Source organism: Paramormyrops kingsleyae, chromosome 22, assembly GCF_048594095.1.
Source record: "Paramormyrops kingsleyae isolate MSU_618 chromosome 22, PKINGS_0.4, whole genome shotgun sequence".
In the NCBI taxonomy this organism is placed as follows: Eukaryota; Metazoa; Chordata; class Actinopteri; order Osteoglossiformes; family Mormyridae; genus Paramormyrops; species Paramormyrops kingsleyae.
The window spans coordinates 15448164-15465731 of record NC_132818.1 but is presented as its reverse complement, the minus strand read 5'-3'; the positions used below and the strand labels follow the sequence as shown (position 1 = coordinate 15465731).

The 17568-nt window shown below is 45.5% G+C and overlaps 2 protein-coding genes across 3 annotated transcripts; one reads left to right on the top strand and one right to left on the bottom strand.

The window, feature by feature from the left end:
* The first annotated feature begins 8 nt into the window (after positions 1 to 8).
* eif3g (eukaryotic translation initiation factor 3, subunit G) lies at positions 9 to 3066 on the top strand. Its single transcript, XM_023821742.2, has 10 exons — positions 9 to 125; positions 224 to 270; positions 1114 to 1202; positions 1388 to 1447; positions 1545 to 1649; positions 1836 to 2025; positions 2187 to 2294; positions 2399 to 2535; positions 2656 to 2762; positions 2852 to 3066. Exons 1-10 carry the CDS (start codon positions 103 to 105, stop codon positions 2865 to 2867), a joined length of 882 nt encoding a protein of 293 aa, XP_023677510.1. The 5' UTR covers positions 9 to 102; the 3' UTR covers positions 2868 to 3066.
* A 1222-nt stretch (positions 3067 to 4288) lies between these two features.
* Positions 4289 to 16859, bottom strand: dnmt1 (DNA (cytosine-5-)-methyltransferase 1). Of its 2 annotated transcripts, XM_072704655.1 has the most exons (35): positions 16617 to 16859; positions 15640 to 15682; positions 15347 to 15454; positions 14835 to 15078; positions 13964 to 14036; positions 13796 to 13886; positions 13668 to 13708; positions 13532 to 13586; positions 12743 to 12826; positions 12550 to 12659; positions 12210 to 12328; positions 11900 to 11992; positions 11669 to 11820; positions 11399 to 11586; positions 10897 to 10911; positions 10343 to 10523; positions 10026 to 10123; positions 9624 to 9777; positions 9426 to 9541; positions 9124 to 9325; positions 8904 to 9037; positions 8652 to 8828; positions 7966 to 8190; positions 7605 to 7797; positions 7352 to 7442; positions 7140 to 7271; positions 6782 to 7064; positions 6508 to 6649; positions 6097 to 6263; positions 5732 to 5909; positions 5295 to 5490; positions 5040 to 5203; positions 4833 to 4949; positions 4647 to 4746; positions 4289 to 4544 (listed from the first exon to the last, which is right to left on the bottom strand). In XM_072704655.1, the coding sequence occupies exons 1-35, from the start codon at positions 16661 to 16663 to the stop codon at positions 4507 to 4509; spliced, it is 4551 nt and encodes a 1516-aa protein (XP_072560756.1). In that variant the 5' UTR covers positions 16664 to 16859; the 3' UTR covers positions 4289 to 4506. The 2 variants fall into 2 exon arrangements, with proteins under 2 accessions (XP_072560756.1, XP_072560757.1); XM_072704656.1 differs by lacking the exon at positions 10897 to 10911.
* Between the last annotated feature and the right edge of the window lie 709 nt (positions 16860 to 17568).

The window sequence follows — 17568 nt, the reverse complement described above, 5'->3', positions numbered from 1 at the left end:
GCAGAAGGGGGCGCTGTAATGTACGCTTGAGCACCTTCTTCTGTCTGAAGTTCGGTGGTGTTTCCCTCATCAGGTCTTTCTGCGCGCTGAGGAACCGGGAGGATGCCGTCTGTGGAATACGACGAGTAAGATAATTTATGGATGCATTTAACGTAATTTGTTATATAAGGTTTTAAAAAATACAATCAAAAATCTCTTATGCCAACTTTTTATTTCTTTACAGTTCCAAGCCTAGCTGGGCCGACCAGGTTGAGGAGGAGGGCGATGAAGGTAACTACGTTGCTTTCTGGACTAAAATGAACGTTCCGATCTAGGCCTAAATAGCAGTTTCCACGTGTTTTTTTGTGCAAAAGGGCTATCGACGGAAATTATAATAATGCTGTAACTAATAATTCAGCATTCATGTGACGTCTATTTTACTTTGTACTCGGTTTGAAAATGCGCGACATCGCCGAAAATATAGTCGCATATGCAGATGGTTACAAAAGATTGTACATTTCTGCTCTAACAGTCGCTTATTTTCACTAAAATAAGAGCCTAATATCCTGTATAAGTTCATTAACTGATTAAGATCTTCATTTGAGTTGTTACGCTGTCAATTGATATTTGATAATTGATGTCAAGCTTTAAAGTTGGCTAGTTAAAGGTCATATTTCAATTGAAATATTTGCTTACCGATAAGCAGTGGTTAATCAAAACGCCGTGTGAATACCGACACCACGAGAAGCTTCTTTATATAAATATATCCTGCTGAGACCCCACCCATTTATTTATGTGCATTGTAGTGGACATTTTGTTTTTGCATATATCTTTTCACTGATGTAAGGAAACATATTAATTCCTGTTGTAAATTGAATTGAAAATTGAACTGTTGTACACTAAAGAGGACATGCTGTGAAATTAAAAATAAAAATAAATTTGAAAAAAGATGTCCTATTTCCTCCAAAGACATAGAAAATCACAATTATCCTAAAACTGAAGGACACTTTTTCCCTTGGGTCTCAGGAGGATATATAAAACACACACATATATTATATGTATAGTTCAATACATAATATATACTATACAATTTCTTTCTTTACAACGGTATATCATTTTTGTTGCATGTCATAGGCACCCTTCCCTCACCGAAAGAAACGATTAAGGGAAATATCAAAACCGTCACAGAATATAAGATTGATGAAGATGGGAAGAAGTTTAAAGTAAGTATTTTGATGGTTTTTTTAATGTAGATGTGTAGATGAAATGTCCTTGATCTATGGCAGAACTCACACAATTTAAGATAGATACTTATTTCTAGTTATTCTTAATATTTACCAAAAACATGGGGCTTAATTATAATTAAGCGTATCAGTAAAACTTTGTCCTGCCACTGTCTTTCCCATAGATTGTCCGGACCTTTAAAATCGAGAAGATAAAGGCTTCAAAGGCTGTGGCCCGGCGAAAGGTTTGTCATTCTTTCAGTTTGAGGCCACTCTGTAAATCTTGAAACACTGCAGTCTTACATTCTCTGTGTGGTTGGTTTATCCCACTGTGATTTCCAGAACTGGAAGAAGTTTGGCAACTCGGAGTTTGATCCACCGGGCCCCAACGTGGCCACTACCACAGTCAGCGATGATGTTTTCATGACCTTCATCTCCAGCAAGGAGGTGAGGTCCTGTTGATTTGACACTGGTACATATGAAACAACAATACTGTATTCTGTGAACCATTCAGCTGTTTATAGAGTGAAATTCATATCATTGTATAATTGTATTTTTCTCCCTTTGAATCTTTTCATGTATGAATGTGGTCTGTCTGTGTATTGTTTAACTGATGTGGCCCCTTTCATTCAGGACCTTAATACCCAAGACCAAGATGAGGACCCCATGAACAAGCTAAAGGGGCAGAAAATCGTGTCTTGCCGTATCTGCAAAGGGGACCATTGGACCACGCGGTGTCCCTATAAGGACACACTGGGACCCATGCAGAAGGAGCTTGCAGAGCAGCTGGGTCTGTCCACTGGCGACAAGGAGAAGACATCCGGTAGGCTTCCCCTTTGTCCTCCTCATCTGTCTCCTCTGGCATAGACGTACATCTCTCTGAAATGAGGAACCTTCCAAGAGAGGAAGTTAACAAGGTTAACAAGAGCAAGGACATACTAATGGCTTCCCGCTGATGGATGATTGACTGTTGTTGGTATCCAGAACCAGAGCCCGCGCAACCAGTGCAGAGCAAGACGGGGAAGTACGTCCCCCCCAGCCTGCGTGACGGAGGAACTCGTAGAGGGGAGTCCATGCAGCCTAACCGCAGAGGTGCGTCTGTCAGCTGTCCTCGTCCCTTCTGAAATCTGAGTGTAGTAGTTAATACCAGTAACCAGGGTAGCCTGCTAATTTCTGACCGTCCCTCCCCCCTTCAGCTGATGACAACGCCACGATCCGTGTGACCAACCTGTCGGAGGACACGAGGGAGACGGACCTGCAGGAGCTCTTCCGGCCCTTCGGCTCCATCTCTAGGATCTATTTGGCCAAGGACAAGAACACTGGGCAATCCAAGGTGCTGTTCAGAAGAGCTTTACAGCGTTGGCTGCGAGCCATTGCCTTGGAGACTGTGGGTCTCCCGACTGCGCTGTGTTTTCTTCGTCGACGCCTTATCGTCTCTCCCGTGTTTCTTCAGGGTTTTGCATTCATCAGTTTCCATCGACGCGAGGATGCGGCCAGAGCTATCGCTGGTGTGTCTGGTTTCGGCTATGATCACCTGATCCTCAACGTGGAATGGGCCAAGTAAGCCGTGTTCCTGTCTGTCACATGTGCTTGGATTATGACCCTTTGAAGTCCTGTAATCACTTGTATTTTTCCCTCTTTTTTTTAAGGCCATCAAACAACTGAGAACCCCAGACGGATGAGACATCACCACTAAGGTTCATGAAGCCTGTTTTCAAAGGTTTTTTCAATATCTGGTTTTTGCTTTTGAATGCGGGCAGCAAACTGTTTTGGTGTCTGAAGAATAACAGCCATGGAAAGAATATTTGTATCTTGTAACAAGCATAAAACTCACTTTGTGAAATAAATCTATCAATAAAGAAAAGTGTCTTTTGATTTTATGCCTCATTTTCGGGGAATTGACTAACTGCTTACTAATTGACATTAGCCTTGATGAAGATGCTGAATAGCAGTTTAAACTTTCTGCAATCATGTTTATGGAAGCTGCTTGCCATAATTCTTATTGTAAAGGAAAACCTGCCCAGTTAACATTTTAAAATGTAGAATTAAGTTTTTTTAAACCATCTTAGAATTTAGTGATCAGTGGTTGTTGTTGACACACAAACAAATTTTTGTATAGCGCATTATCACAACATATCGTCTCAAAGCGCTTTACAGCATCTCCACCCAAAGCCCCCAGTGAGTAAGCCATAGGCAACAGTGGCAAGGAAAAACTCCCCAGAAGGAAGAAACCTTGGGAGGGACCAGACTCAAAGGGGGAGCCCATCCTCCAGGGGCCGGTCAGTAAAATTTGACACACCACAACAAAATGTGTCCTCTGCATTTAACCCATATGTGACATAGCAGGGGGCAGCTAATTCAGCGCCCGGGGAGCAGTGCTTGGGGGTGGTTCCTTGCTCAGGATACCTCAGTGGTGCCTTGATGGTCAGGGATCTTTCAATTACAACTGTGCTTCCCATTAAGCCACCACTGCCCACATCTAAGATTCCTGCTTAATTTAGATGTTGTAAATGAATACCCCAAACCTTGAGATTTCATTATATTCATAAAATACTGGAAGTTGAATTGTTTTAGGGATATGAATGGAATTTTATCACTAATTTTATGGAGTCTATTTTGTCTACCCATCAGTAAATCACTTATCCTCGAATCCACATATTACAGGTCATTTTACCATATTAGATAACCAGTTTGCTTTTTATAGATCACTATAACAATTGTTAAAATGCAATAGTACAAAATGCACCAAGGAAGTCATGTAGTGCCACATTTGGAGAGAATTTGCTACACGAGTGGTACACCAGAATCGGTGCTCAAGGGGAAGGATCTTCGCCCTGACTGTGGATTGCACACACCCTCTATGTCACTTCAGTGCTTCTATGAAGGATTACTTTTGAGTTAAGAGCTGGAATCAAGTGAAAAGGTAACATTTGAGACTCACTAGTACTTAAGTCATTAAATGTTTAAGACCTTAACATCACACTAGCATGGAGTATTTAAAGCTTAAAAAGCAAAATTAAAATCAGCAGTTACTGAGAGGATCTGCCGTGTAGGTATGAAGAGGCACGAGGCAAAGTATGACCAGAAACATCTGATAAGAGCTTTATTTAATATTACAACATATAAAAACTACCATACAATTTATTCCACTTGAATCAAGTGAATCTGAAAATACATGGTTAAAATCACATAAAAAATGGCACTGCACAGACTGTCCATAAAAATGAGTCAAGCATCCTTTTCCCAGCAAGTAAACAGAATGAGATGGGGTGAGCATCTTGAAAGCCTTGGGCCAGTGGCCACTCTAGTCAGACAATTCCAGCTTCTCCTGCTTCACAGGGTCTGCGATTTGAGACAGAGAGTGGGGGAGAGATTAGGTTATTTTGCACCTGTGTAACTATGGGTAAAAGCCACAGGAAGAACAGGAAGAGAACAGCAAGTTACCCGTAAGGCCCACAGGATTCTCCTTCATCTTCTCCAGGACGCATTTCTTTAACTCCAGCCCGATGGCTTTGGAGAGAGGGGGGGGCACAGCATTGCCCACCTGCAGAAGCGAGGAGCTGGATCAACATCTGAGCCAGCAAAGGCTTAAATAAAAGGGTGAACGGAGCTGGGAGATAAAAGTCTGACCTGTCTGTGTTTGTCCAGGACGTTGCCAAAGAACCTGTAGGTGTCAGGGAAACCCTGAGAGCGAGAACATTCCCTCACGCTCACCACACGGTGCTGCTCCGGGTGCAGCACACGGCCCTGAAAAACACCCATTGACGGCTGTTAAACCAGGAGCCTTCAGCAGACGCCACCCCAGTCCGCCCCATACGCAGGGCTATGAACCATTACCTGCTTGCCCATGGGCTCTGGGTTGGTGACGGTGGTGCTGAAGAAGCCGTCCCACTCCAGACGCCCATAGAGCCCAGCCCAGTGGTTATGTCGGTTGCCCGTGTGCGGCAAGCACCAGGGGATCAGCGTGTTGAACTGTCGGTCTGCTGGATCGCATGGTTTTCCTGCGGGAAAGTTGGCCGGAACGGTGTTAGTGTTGCAGGGCTTCTCGTAATCCACCTTTGCCTGGTGCAGGGAAAACTGTGCACCACTGACCTTCAGCGCACGTGCACACGCCCCTCAGTGACCCCGTGCTACTGCGCCCGTTCTTCTTGTCCAAGTGCGTGTACCGCAGCTTCTTGGTGGTAGTGCCATCCGGCAGGCGCACCTCGATGTTGGGCAGATCTCGCCAGTCGGAGCCTGGCGCTAGGGGCACGTGGCGCATGCGGGCTGCCACCAGTGCACTCATGTCCTGGGGGTTGGAAGGGGAGGTGTCATGAGGACAACTGGGTGGGTTTATCGCTCTACGCTCCAATGACTATTTGGGGCAATGTTGACCAGTTCTACAGTGGGACCCAAGTGCAAGGCAACGAAATTGTTCAGTCATACAGGCAGTCAGTAGCATCTAGCTACTAAGCACATCTGACAGCAAATCAGAAGACCCCCCCCCCCCCCCAAAAACATGATCCCCCAGACTCCCCTCTTCACCCCACCTTGCAGATGTGGTCCCGCAGGATGGGTTGGTACTGAGAGCCACGGATCTGCCTCTGGAACCAGGATTGGGGCTCCCCATTGTAGGAAATCTCCAGGGCGGATGCCCCATTCCGAATCTCAGGCAAGTCGGACATTGTGTCCCGCACTGTGATGGTTCGGTACACCCCTCCATTACCCCTAAAAAGACCAGGCAGGGTAAGAGCCTTAATGAAGCCTGCCTGTATGCCAAATGTGCATCTGAATTGCACATTAAGTACACATTAAAACCTAATTTACCATGTGACTAAGACACAGCTAGCAAATTCTGGTAACTGCACCCCACCTTAATTAGGAGTTACAAGGCTCCCACAGACAGGATTCTTACCGTGTGACGTTGGTCACATATCTCTTCTCGTCCACCACCACATTCAGGGAGCAGGCTCGGGGGGCGAACACATGCAGTGGCTCAGGGTAACGTGGCAGTTTCTCGCCCGGGGCGGCTGCCAGGATGATGGCTCGGCGCCTAGTCTGAGCGACACCGTACTGCCCAGCCTGGAAGGGAGAACCAAAAAAGGACCCGTGAATTGGATAGATTATGGCATTACCGAGATTCAGTCTTTTGAAAAGTGGGAAAGATTTTCTGCATGTAGGTCTGAAACAGATCACCATATCTGGATTATTCAAAAACTTGACAAAATGTCATCTCTGGTTTTCAGAGAGCCATGTTATACCCCCCCCCCCTCCCCCCCCAGCCTAATCATGAGCCCCCCAATAAATCACTCCACTCAATCCTTACCTGCAGCACCCCGAAGGTGCACTGGTAGCCCATGCGTACCAAGCAGCGCAATGTCAGCTTCAGCACCATGGAACGCTTGAAAGAGACAAAGTTCCTCACGTTCTCCAGCAGGAAGAACTTGGGTCTGTAGTAGTCACAGTAACTGAGGGACAAATGGATACGCAAAACATCACAATAAAGCCTTTGATCTCGTATGATTTTAAATCAAAACGCTGGAATGTTTCTTGGACACCAGAAGACAATGTGGGTTGGTCTTGTCTGCATGCTTGCTCACCTGAGATAGGAGACCACCAAAGAGTTCTTGAACTTTGAGTAGGTGCGTGAGTTGAAGCGGTTCATCCCACTGAAGCCTTGGCATGGTGGGCCTCCACACAGCATCTCCACGTCACCTTTCTGCGGCAGCTTCTGGCCCAGCGAGTTGGTCTTCTCGCCCGACATGACCAACTTCAGCAGTACGTTGCAGTCCTCCGTGAAGACCGTGGAGCCGGGGTTGTTCAGCCTGAAGGCCTGGGCAGCTGGTTCCCACATTTCGATGGCCCACAGGGTCTCACAGATGCCTGACAGAGGGCGGAACATTTAGGCACCTAAACATAGACATACTTCAAGCGAGAAATGTCATCCCATTCTCTTACCAGCCTGGTGGAAGCCCTCAGACAGACCGCCACATCCAGAGAACACATCCAGGGTACGAAGCTTGGGAACCTTAGGCTCTTGTAGTTCTTGCTCCTGCTGCTCCTGGGGGGAGGACTTGCCCTTACCCTTTCCTAGGGAGGGGTATTAAGTCAGGTTTGTTTTTGTGTGCATGCACACGTACGAGTGAGTAAGGCTGTGATGATTTCTGTACCTTTGCCCTTGCCTTTTCCCTTCCCTTTGTGGGTAGCAGAACGTGCATGGTTTGGTGGGTCCTCGAAGCTCTTAGTCTTGGCATTATAAGCCTAAAGCGGAAGTCAGTAAGATAGGAGTCAAGACTTGACATCCTAACACATGGTTTACAGCTTCCCTCTACTGTATGACTACAAGATGGATGGCAATTCAGGTCCAATTACTTACTACAGCCCCCCCACCCCCCCAAGCACATCTACTCAAATTTTTCTTACCTCCAAGAAGTAGAAACGGTCAGGGCCACCGTTTGAATACTCCTGCACGGTCTCAATGAGATCTTCTCCATACTCAACCCGACAGCGACCCTGGACCTCCGCCAGGTCCACAGTGACCTCATCATCGCTCCAGTACAACTGGTTGATGTCTGCGTGGTAACCTGCCTTAACCCCCTTGTGTGTGTTCTCTGCCCTGTAAGAGAACATAGGGGTCAAAAAACACACGCACACGCAATTAAGGTCACTAGATGCAGACAACATCCTGGTGAATATTACTCATTGTCAAACACTTCAGCAACTGCCAGCATTTCCAATGGTTTACGAGCCTCCGACAAATCGACTGATTGGAAAGGCAATGGACCTGTAGAGCTTGTACAGCCGCAGCTTGACCTCAGCCTGGTTGGCCTTGCCATTGCTGCGTTTAAGGCAGAAGATCTCCTTGATGCGGCCAATGCGGAATGGCTCGGGGGCATCCAGGTTGGAGCCCTTGATGTAGTCTGAAGACTTCCTGTAATACTCCGGGTACAGCTCCTCATCCACATCATCCTTCCTATGCGAGCGCTTCACTGGGCTGGCGGCCTTCACCCTGGGGTTGAGGAAGACACGACAAACCGGTCACATGACCTATAAATCTGACACTGGCAAAAACGACAAATTTGCCAACTAGTATTGTAGCATAACACTGAACGAGCAGGTCTATTTGACACATTTAAAAATGACCATTTAAAAGTGCAAGCTAACAAACCAGTAAACTACTGCTATGAATTTCTACTTATCCCATGAAAAACCCACAATGCTAACTGTCAGCTGTTCCATCACCCAGCCTTCTATCCTACATTACCTAGCTTGCAGAAAGGGGATCCTAGATCAAGTTCCAGTTCTTACCAGTTACAGGATGTGCTTTTATTATTTATTTTTATTGAAACTTCCATTTCACAGTCTTTTAATGTACAGTAATGGACCTGACAGGCTTCTAATAAAATCTCATGCATACATGCAGATCAGTGTTCAGCACTATTTTGACACAGCTAGCAGGCCACTACTCACCCAAAGGAGAATGCCTCAGGCAGCATGTATACGCTGTCTCCCACACGGTACTGCACCCCCTTCAGGCAGGCCAGCCCATGCAGCACTTTGGACTCATGTTCCTCATGCAGGGGTTCCAGTGCGCAAGGAGTCTCCTGCTCCTCGCGCTCCTTGTTCCGAACGCAGCTGGCACAGAACCTGCAGAACCCAGTGCAGCAAGATGTGAAGACATCCATCAACCCAAGATACAACATACTAGGCAGAAAGACTCACCGGAACTTGCAGTCTTCAGAAGATGTGACCTTGGGCGGAGTCTCAAAACGGGCAAACTCGCCGTCATACCACAACTGGTAGAAGAAGCTCTTCCCGTCATCCTCAATGACTTTCATATCATCATCCATTCCACCCTGAAAAAAGCAGCTTTCATGCAAGGCTTCCATTTTGCACTACAATCCCAATTAAAGGACTAGGATGAATATGCGCGCACAGGTACCTCCATGAACCAGTTGTTGGAAGGGGCCTTATAGAAGACGTTGACTTTCTCTTTAACGTAGTTGAGCTGCATGTCCTCACACTCATCCACCAGGAAGAGCTCCAGTGGATCAGATGACTCCCCCAGGACGGTCTCTGTGCCACGGTAGAACCAGTGAGCGTGGAACATCTTGCCGTTGTTGTCCTCCCACAGTGCTGTGATCCTGGAAGAAATATGTTCACAAGTTTCTTAAATTCAGCAAAATGAGGTATTGGCAAGAATTATAAACTCTTGGGAAGTCAAATTTAAATTCAATGGCTTACCTGGCCAGGTACAGAGGTTTGGACGGGTCATCTGGACTGACGGACACATAGTCGCCCACTTCTAGAACCTCATTATCCACACACACTTTCATGTAGTACTCCTTCTTGCCCTCCTTCTGTAGTCACAGAAAGAAAAGCTGATAACTCCACTCAGAGCAGCCTACCTGTACTGGGAGGCGACTGTTCCAGAACATTTACCCAAATGGGCTCATCCACCCAAGACAGCTTGCTCTGACTCTGCTTCTTCTTCTTGTACTGGGACATCTTGGCTGTGGCCTTCAATGGGGGGAGTACATCCTCCTCCTCCATGTTCTCGTCATCCTCAGCTTCCTTCACAGCCAAGTTGGGACACCTGGACATAAACACAGATGAGCATTACGCGCCGAGGCCAAAGATTCAGTCCTCCCCGCCCTCGAGCTCCCCAAGCAGACGAGAAGCCAGACTACAGCATATTGTGCATGCTTAGTCACTTCCACATTACTCACTCAGAAAACATGCTTCTCATTAAGCAGAAAGCCATTAGACAAGTACACAATGTTCTGGGACAAGCATTACAAGCTAAATCTCTTCTGCGAGAAGACCAGCGTTCAAGAACCTCACCTCCTCTTCTGGCAGGCTTGTTTACTACGACCACTCCCACCAAACTTGACCATGTCCTTACAGGCTGTGCACTTCCCACAGTCAGGGGCCTGGCACACCTGGGAGGTGGAGTGGAATACAGAAACACCTCAGGAACACATGCTCATTTACACTAAGTGGAGACACTTAAAGCAATTTGGCTTAGAAACTGTCAGAGCTCCACTTCTGGTTGCAATTACAGAAGAATTTATTTCCCCAAGTTCATTCTTTTTGCCTAGTGAAATAAGGAGCCACCCTTTAATAAACCATCAAGGCACAATAAGACCACCAGGACTCACCTCACAAACCCCACAGCGCTGCCTCTTGACGCCACCCTCCTTGTCATTCTGATCAATCTGGTCGGAGAAGAATGTGTCAAAGATCTGGTAGACCAGCTTGGTGGTGGTGGCCTTTGTGGGACCCTTGTTGTCCTTCTCAATCTTGGTGGGATGACGGATTGCTTGCCTTCTGGCTGCCCTCCTGTAGGGGGCGATCCAACAAGAGGTGTTGGAAGCCAGGTATTCAACTGATGCACAAAGCAACCCTAGGGACCCTTTTTTTGACGTGACCCATACGCAGCTCATACTTATCCTGAATATTAGAACCAGACAGCGACTGAAAGCATGCAGAATGAAGCCCATAAACTGCAGCATGTATGCGGGGGGGGGGGGGGGGTACAAAACAAAAAGATGCAAAACAAAAACAAGGCAGGAAAATCCAAGTGTAGCTTATGTGACCTGAAATTACACAAAAAGGGTCATGGTCATAGTGGCGGGACCCAGACCAAAAAAAAAAAAAAAAACCTCACAACAAGCAGGCGGGAAGGGAAGCATTCCAACCAGATTATACCTACCAGTACAACAGCATGCTGCGTTAGGGGAACGTTAGAGGAGCGTTAGAGACATAAGGATAACAGGGTGCAAGCCACAGGAACAATCCCTTCCTGATTTCCACAGCAAAAACAAAACCAGATCTAGGCACTGCCCCTGATGCCTGCACCCACTCAGGGACGAGTGAGGCTCACACCTCAGGTATGACCAAAAGGGGCATCAAGCCATCATCTGAAGGGACCAAGGGGAATGGGAGGCAGCACACTGTGGCAGTGTGAGCGCTGATTGCCCGGGGCAAGTTAAAAAAAAAATAGGGCAACCAAAAACTGGTTGTGAAAGCAAAATGTGAGAGGGTTAGGTAGCAACAAAAAGGACATCAATGCAGGCTCCATTAAACAGTCTCAAGGGACAAAACTGACATTCAGCAGCTCTGCTCGAATGTCTCAGGCCTTCAGCTACTGCCCTCTGAGCTCATCAGGGCAAGTAGCTACCCTCCCATTTTAGCTACAGAGCCCTTAAATGTACCTCTTGCCCAGTGTGACACCAGCCAGCTTGATCAGGTCCCTCATGCAAGGGGTGACGATGATGGGCTGCTCATCAGAGTCCCCAGCTTCATCATAGCTCTCCACCTGCTCCACAACAAACTGGGCGTGCCGCAGGAGTGTGTCCTCTGTGAAGCGGTTGAAGTTCAGCCCTGCAGGGGGCACTGTGGTCTGCAGCAGAAAGTGGACATGGGTGGTCAGATGACTTGTGCGTTTAAAGCAGCAGGGGCCTCACATCTTTGGCTGATTTTACCTCAATCTTGTTGAGCAGATCCTCATAGGTGACTTCTGGGTTCTTCTGCAGGAATTCCACCACAATCTTGCTCATGTAGATCTTCTCCTGCATGAGGGCAAAGATGGGCCCGTACTCCTCGCTGGGCTCCATTAGAATATAGTCCGCAAAAGCTGAAAATCAAAGTTGGAGAATGACTCTGAACTGAAGGTATAAATTGAAAAGTTTCAGAAAGTGGCAAAAAATGGCTACCTGTAGTGAAGCCAATGAGCGCTCTCTCGCCTCCATCAAAGCCTGTGATCCACCAGGCATTGATAGGGCCCAGCTTCTTGGCAGGAACCCCACCTGACAAGACAAACACTTCAGAATCCTTTATACTCGCCCGGTCTGATGGCAACACAAAAGCACTCAGTTGCAGTATTAGCATTCATTAGAATAATAATATACATAAACCAAAGAAATAAGAAGCTTCTGTTCATTTACGGACTGCAGACGTGAACATTATAGTGGCGAGGATGCAAAGAAATGCACCATAACTAAGCACAATGGAATTTGACCGTACCATCCATGCACGGATTGTCATCATAGATGGGCTTCACAGCACAGCTGAAGTACAGCTCCACATTTTTCTCGATCAGTCCGGAGTCAAAAGGACACAGGTGCCCACGCTTGTCATAAACACTGGGGAGGAGGAAGCCTGTGTCATTGTGCTGCTTAAAACCATGGTTGCATAAGCTGAAGTCCTTTAAAAATAATAATTAAAAAAAACTCCGAAAGCTACTCAAATTTCCACTCAATATTGACATCTACAAAGCTTTTAGACACCAGAAGAGAATTCCAAGGCCGGACAGCTTGAGTTACTGTACTGATCTCCATTTTGTGCTAAATAAATTGCACCCCACCTGAAATTGGTGATCTTGTGCTGGGGTAGATCTTCGTAACTCTCAAAGCCGTCTTCGTTGGAATCAAATAGCGACAACCGTTCATCTGTCAGCATCTCTGGCTCATCCAGCTGTGAGAAAGCCAGCAAGATTTTAAAAATAGAAAACATTCACAGAGCAGCAATGTCACAAGAGAACAGAAACATCGCCTCACCGCATCATCAGGGTCGCCTTGAAAAAACTTCAGGTCGGAGTCATCCAGGTATTGCCTGCAGTCAGGACATTTAGGGGGTGGAGTCTGAAACAGAAATAGAGTTATGCTGCATTCCATTTGAACTCGGAAATTTCAACTGGAACACCCTCTCAAGTCGGAATTCCGACTCACGAACTCCCTAGAATTCAAGATGGCTGTGCCCTTTACCAACAGAAGGTAAAAATATAGTTTTACACTATGTACTTTCACTTACGTCTTATTTGTGGCCCATAAAAAAAAAAAGCGGTCATACACACGGTACCATCCAACTGCTATCTGTTGACGTGTTGTTACGGTGTTATGTTCAAAATACAGCATAATAGCAGCACTAACAATAAAGCAGGCTAGAACTGGGGTTCATTTTGTTAAGCAGTATTTCTTGCTTAACTGGACAGCTTTTCGGACTTAAGGTAGTCTGAGCTAAATGAAAGTGAACAAAGATAAAGGCCATTTCAACTGTGGTAAATGAAATCCGACAAGTTATCCTGGTAAGCAAGAAATCTTGCTTTTTGAATTGCGTCCCTGGTATTGCTAAATGGTCATCCCACTTGCTGCACTGAAACGCTGTTAACTTGTGTGATGTCATTCCCAGTTTTGAGTTCAGCCTCCGAGGTAAATGAAACGCAGCATTAGTGACAGCCATATAATCACAACTCTAAGACCAGTCCCAAACCATCCACTTAGCTGAAATAAGCCAGAAGCCACCGTCTTCAGTAATTAATGGACGTGGCGAAGGAGGAAGGACCTTACCTTCATTGCAGCTACAGGCTTTGCCTTCACAGCTGGGGCATCATCTGCAGTCATGCTGGGGAAATAGATGGTAGAGGTCAGCATAATTCACTTCCACATATCTATCCATCTAAACATAAAAGGCACGATTCCTTACTTTCCATCTGATCCAACCTTTGGCCTCTTCTCATCCTGTGCCTTTTGTCGGGGGGGGGAAAAAAAATGTAAGACCTATATACATTAAAAAAATGAAAGCACATCTTGTTCACAAAAACCGACCCTCACCTCCTCCTCTATGTCCGCCTCTTCGCTCTTCTCAGATACTTCTCCATTAGCTCCGTCTCCATTTACTTCTTCAGACTTCCTCTTGTTGGAGCTGTTGGGGAAAGAGCTGCTTCAAATGTGTACAACGCACAAAGTACAAGCGCTGGCATGATACAAGTAAATACTTACACTTTTGAAAACATGGATATAATGGTGCATTGTTTGCTGGAATTTCTTGTCACTCTGGAACTGACAGGAGATTCTGCAAGAGAGGTAAGGTAAGAAAATCCAAATTAACAGTCCCAATAAGCACATACAAACGTCAAAGGCAATACAAAAGCATAATGCTAATATTTCCAAAAAAATTACATTGAACCAGGCTACAAGCTGAAGTAAAGAACGTGTGCTAGTGAGACACCTAGGAACAGGGCTTCTATAGGATTTAAGTCAAATTTAACTAAACACCTTAAGACCTATCCAAAGAATTGTTTTTTTTTTTTTAGTTATTAAATTACAATAAGTCCACTGTGGATGAGAGCACATACATCAGGCTGCATATCTGGCCATGTGTGGCTACCCTGCAATGCCATTTCTCTCATGAAAGCCCAAATCTCATTCACTCACAGAATTACCAATTTCAAATAAGGAAAAATCTTCCAAATAGCAGCCACCAGACTTCTGCAAGGAGCAACTAATGTGAACACACACACCTTTCTAGTAACTTTTTTTTTTTAAGTGGTGGGCAGAGATTTTGTTCCCCCCCCCCCCCCCCCCCCCAGTCTGTCTGGAAACACAGAAAAGTGGGGGAGATTGTGGCAAATTAACATTCGGATATTTTATTATTTAAGCATCCATACAGACCCTGTGTACATTCCATGGCAGAATGGAGCCACCGAAGGACAGTACGCACAACAAATATAGCAGGTTACAAAGATCAGCCATAGTCCCTCTGACTGGTCTTCACAATGTCTCTTCAATAACCCAACTGGAAATCATACCATTCTGGTGCCTGACTAGAGACAGCAGGACATTACAATGCACCAAGCTGCGCCAGACTTACTCTTGGGCTCCCCGTCAGCCTTGCTCCGGCGACCGCCACGGGCTTTCGTGGCACTGGGGGATTTAAGAGACACGCCCCCCTCCTCTGCATCCATAGGAGTCTCCTCCGCGTTGTCATCCACATGCGAACCGTTCTCCACAAAGCCGTTGGCACGACCATTTGCCTTATCCTTGTCGCTGTGGGATCCATTCTCCAAGCTAAGCTCCTGACCCAGTAGTAACTTCACTTTGGACAGATAACCATCCTGCATGCACATTTCAGGTATCAACAGGAAAATTAATAGCAAACATTTCTGGGGTGCATTAGAAACCCAACTGCCTATGAAAGCAGGACACACCCACTAGCAAGACACCAATAAAAAACAGCAAAAACACCAAGGTAACATATGAACCAACCAATCAATCAATAACAATATAAACTTATGCCAAGGGGTTTCACAATAATGCAAACTAGGCCACTGCTGAATAGATTGTACATATTCGCAGCCAGATCATCTCCAACCACTATCTCACCAATGACAATTCCTCGTTCTTCATCTTTGCTTCCAGGCTCCTGAGCTGATCCTGGGTTTCAGCACAGAGGAAGTCCTGGACCAGACTAAGCTTCTCCCTCAGTTTTTGCTGTGGAACAGACAGGACAAATAACCGCTGGTAAAAAAAAAAACAAATAAAGCAATACTCTCCCTACCATTACTATTCAAAATACTCCTGCAGATCAAGGATAAGTGAGCAGAGAAGGGAGGGTATAACCAAACCAGGTTCTCCACACTTTAGAAATACATTGTAACATTGTGTAAAGCGCTTACTTCATCAGAGAGCGAATCGTCATCCTTATCCAGTACCTGAAGCCTGCGAACAAATCAGACAATTAGCCGAACACTGCAACCCTCCAGGGTCAACTTAATCATACTAACAGGACAATGGTCATTTGACTGACTTACGACTACGAGGAAGGTATTCGGAGAAATTCGAGACAATCCGGAAAATTGGGACGTTAAGTTTTGGAGAGGAGATTTTTTTTTTTTTTGTAAAAAAAAAAAAAAAAAAAAAAAAAAAGGCGGCAGAAGACCCTAAACAAACGATAATGCACACAGCAAGCTGATGTTTTAAGTGGCGGGTTTACTACTAAACGACAAACACTTTCGGTGCACTGTAACAATCATCATACTAGCGAATACTGGATGCTAACGAAGTCGCAATGCATGTACTACAAACCTATACTATGTAGAATGCAAGAATCAGGCATCACAACCACATTTAACGGACAGTGTGAAAGCAAAGGGTTAAAATTACACATCAGTCACTATTGAATAGCGTCCGTGCATGCATGTGTGTGTCTAACAGGGTAACACAGTCGGAACAAAATTTGATTAAGCCGCGCCATCATGACAACTGGCCGACCGTAAACAGCGGTAAACGGCCGCTAGCTAGCCAGTCGGTCGACAAAACCGTCGGCCGTTCCGCGCACCAAGCCCGGTTGTACCTTTAATTTTCACGTTAGTCACACGACAAAAACACGCCGTTTGGCGCCAAATCCATCTAGCTAGCTAGTCGGCTAGATACCGGAGCGCAGCGCGACCAGCCAAATACAAAGAAATCCCCATGTCGTTTCCAAACTAGTGTTGGTCAGTACGCGTCAAGCCATAAAAAGTCCCTCACACATTTACTTTAACGATCTCGACAGTGGTGCGTGGAGGTGACGTTCGCAGCGTGTAACTGTGAATGGGTATGAATACTGCTAGCTAGCGCTGAACCGAAGCTAATCGCGACCACGGGAACGTACCGCTTCCTGACGTCCTCTGGCAGAGACAAGGAGGTCTTGGTTGGCATTTCAAGTTTAAATTTGACTGAGAAAAATGACAAGTGTCTGTGCAGACTAAAACAGGAAAAGAAAAAATAACAGTTAAAACTATGCGTTAGTCTATAAAAGATCACTCCAGGAAGGAGCTCAGTGGGATAAAGGCTGCGGCTTCTTATGGATTCTATATGCTGCTACAGCGCGCGGGCCGTGTTTTCGCGCGGAAACCCGGGTACATCGGACTTTACCACCGACCTAACATAAAGGTAAACCCAGTGTCAAAAACATTAGATTGTCCCACCTTCCCTACTATTTTTATTAAAAAAAATTACACCGAGCCCATGTGAAATCTACCTTTTATTTTGTAAACCGTATTGTACAATCACAGAGGATTTTCTTATTTTGTTTCCCGAATGGATACTTTTACATGATCACCCCTTTCATGTTAATATGGATTCACCGAGGCAACCTATGTTGGGCTTTACCAAGTTGAAACTTAATGGGGGAGTACTGATTTATTAAATACTACCGTTGTATTATACCAAACACTGCGGACAAACATATGAAATTAAGTTTATTTTATATTGCAGCTTACTCAACATATGTGTCCATATTGCTTGATAAAATATCACAATAATAGGCTCGTAAATGGGCATAAATTCAGGACATATAAGGTAAAAATTCTAAGGACAAAATGAACAAAATGTTTTTACATTTGTGACCTAAAATCCTTTCACTTTTCGATATAACCTGAACCCATTTTTATAAAACCCTAACCCGATTGTGGTCCTGGAAATATGCATCATGTGGGGGTCGTGGTTTGTTTATCTTTTTGTCACAACGTCTTTTGTCCTCACTACATCTTATAATTAAAACTGCAGAAGAACACTACAAGGTATCGACACGTGACGCAGATTGAGGTGTCGTGAAAGCATAT

Coding starts and splice junctions, on each gene's coding strand:
- eif3g (XM_023821742.2), top strand. CDS start 103: ATGCCGTCTGTGGAATACGACGA. Junction 126..223: donor CCGTCTGTGGAATACGACGA/GTAAGATAATTT, acceptor ATTTCTTTACAG/TTCCAAGCCTAGCTGGGCCG. Junction 2,295..2,398: donor CATGCAGCCTAACCGCAGAG/GTGCGTCTGTCA, acceptor TCCCCCCTTCAG/CTGATGACAACGCCACGATC.
- dnmt1 (XM_072704655.1), bottom strand. CDS start 16,663: ATGCCAACCAAGACCTCCTTGTCTCTGCCAGAGGACGTCAGGAAGCG. Junction 11,587..11,668: donor ATCTGCTCAACAAGATTGAG/GTAAAATCAGCC, acceptor TTTCTGCTGCAG/ACCACAGTGCCCCCTGCAGG. Junction 5,910..6,096: donor TATGTGACCAACGTCACACG/GTAAGAATCCTG, acceptor TGGTCTTTTTAG/GGGTAATGGAGGGGTGTACC.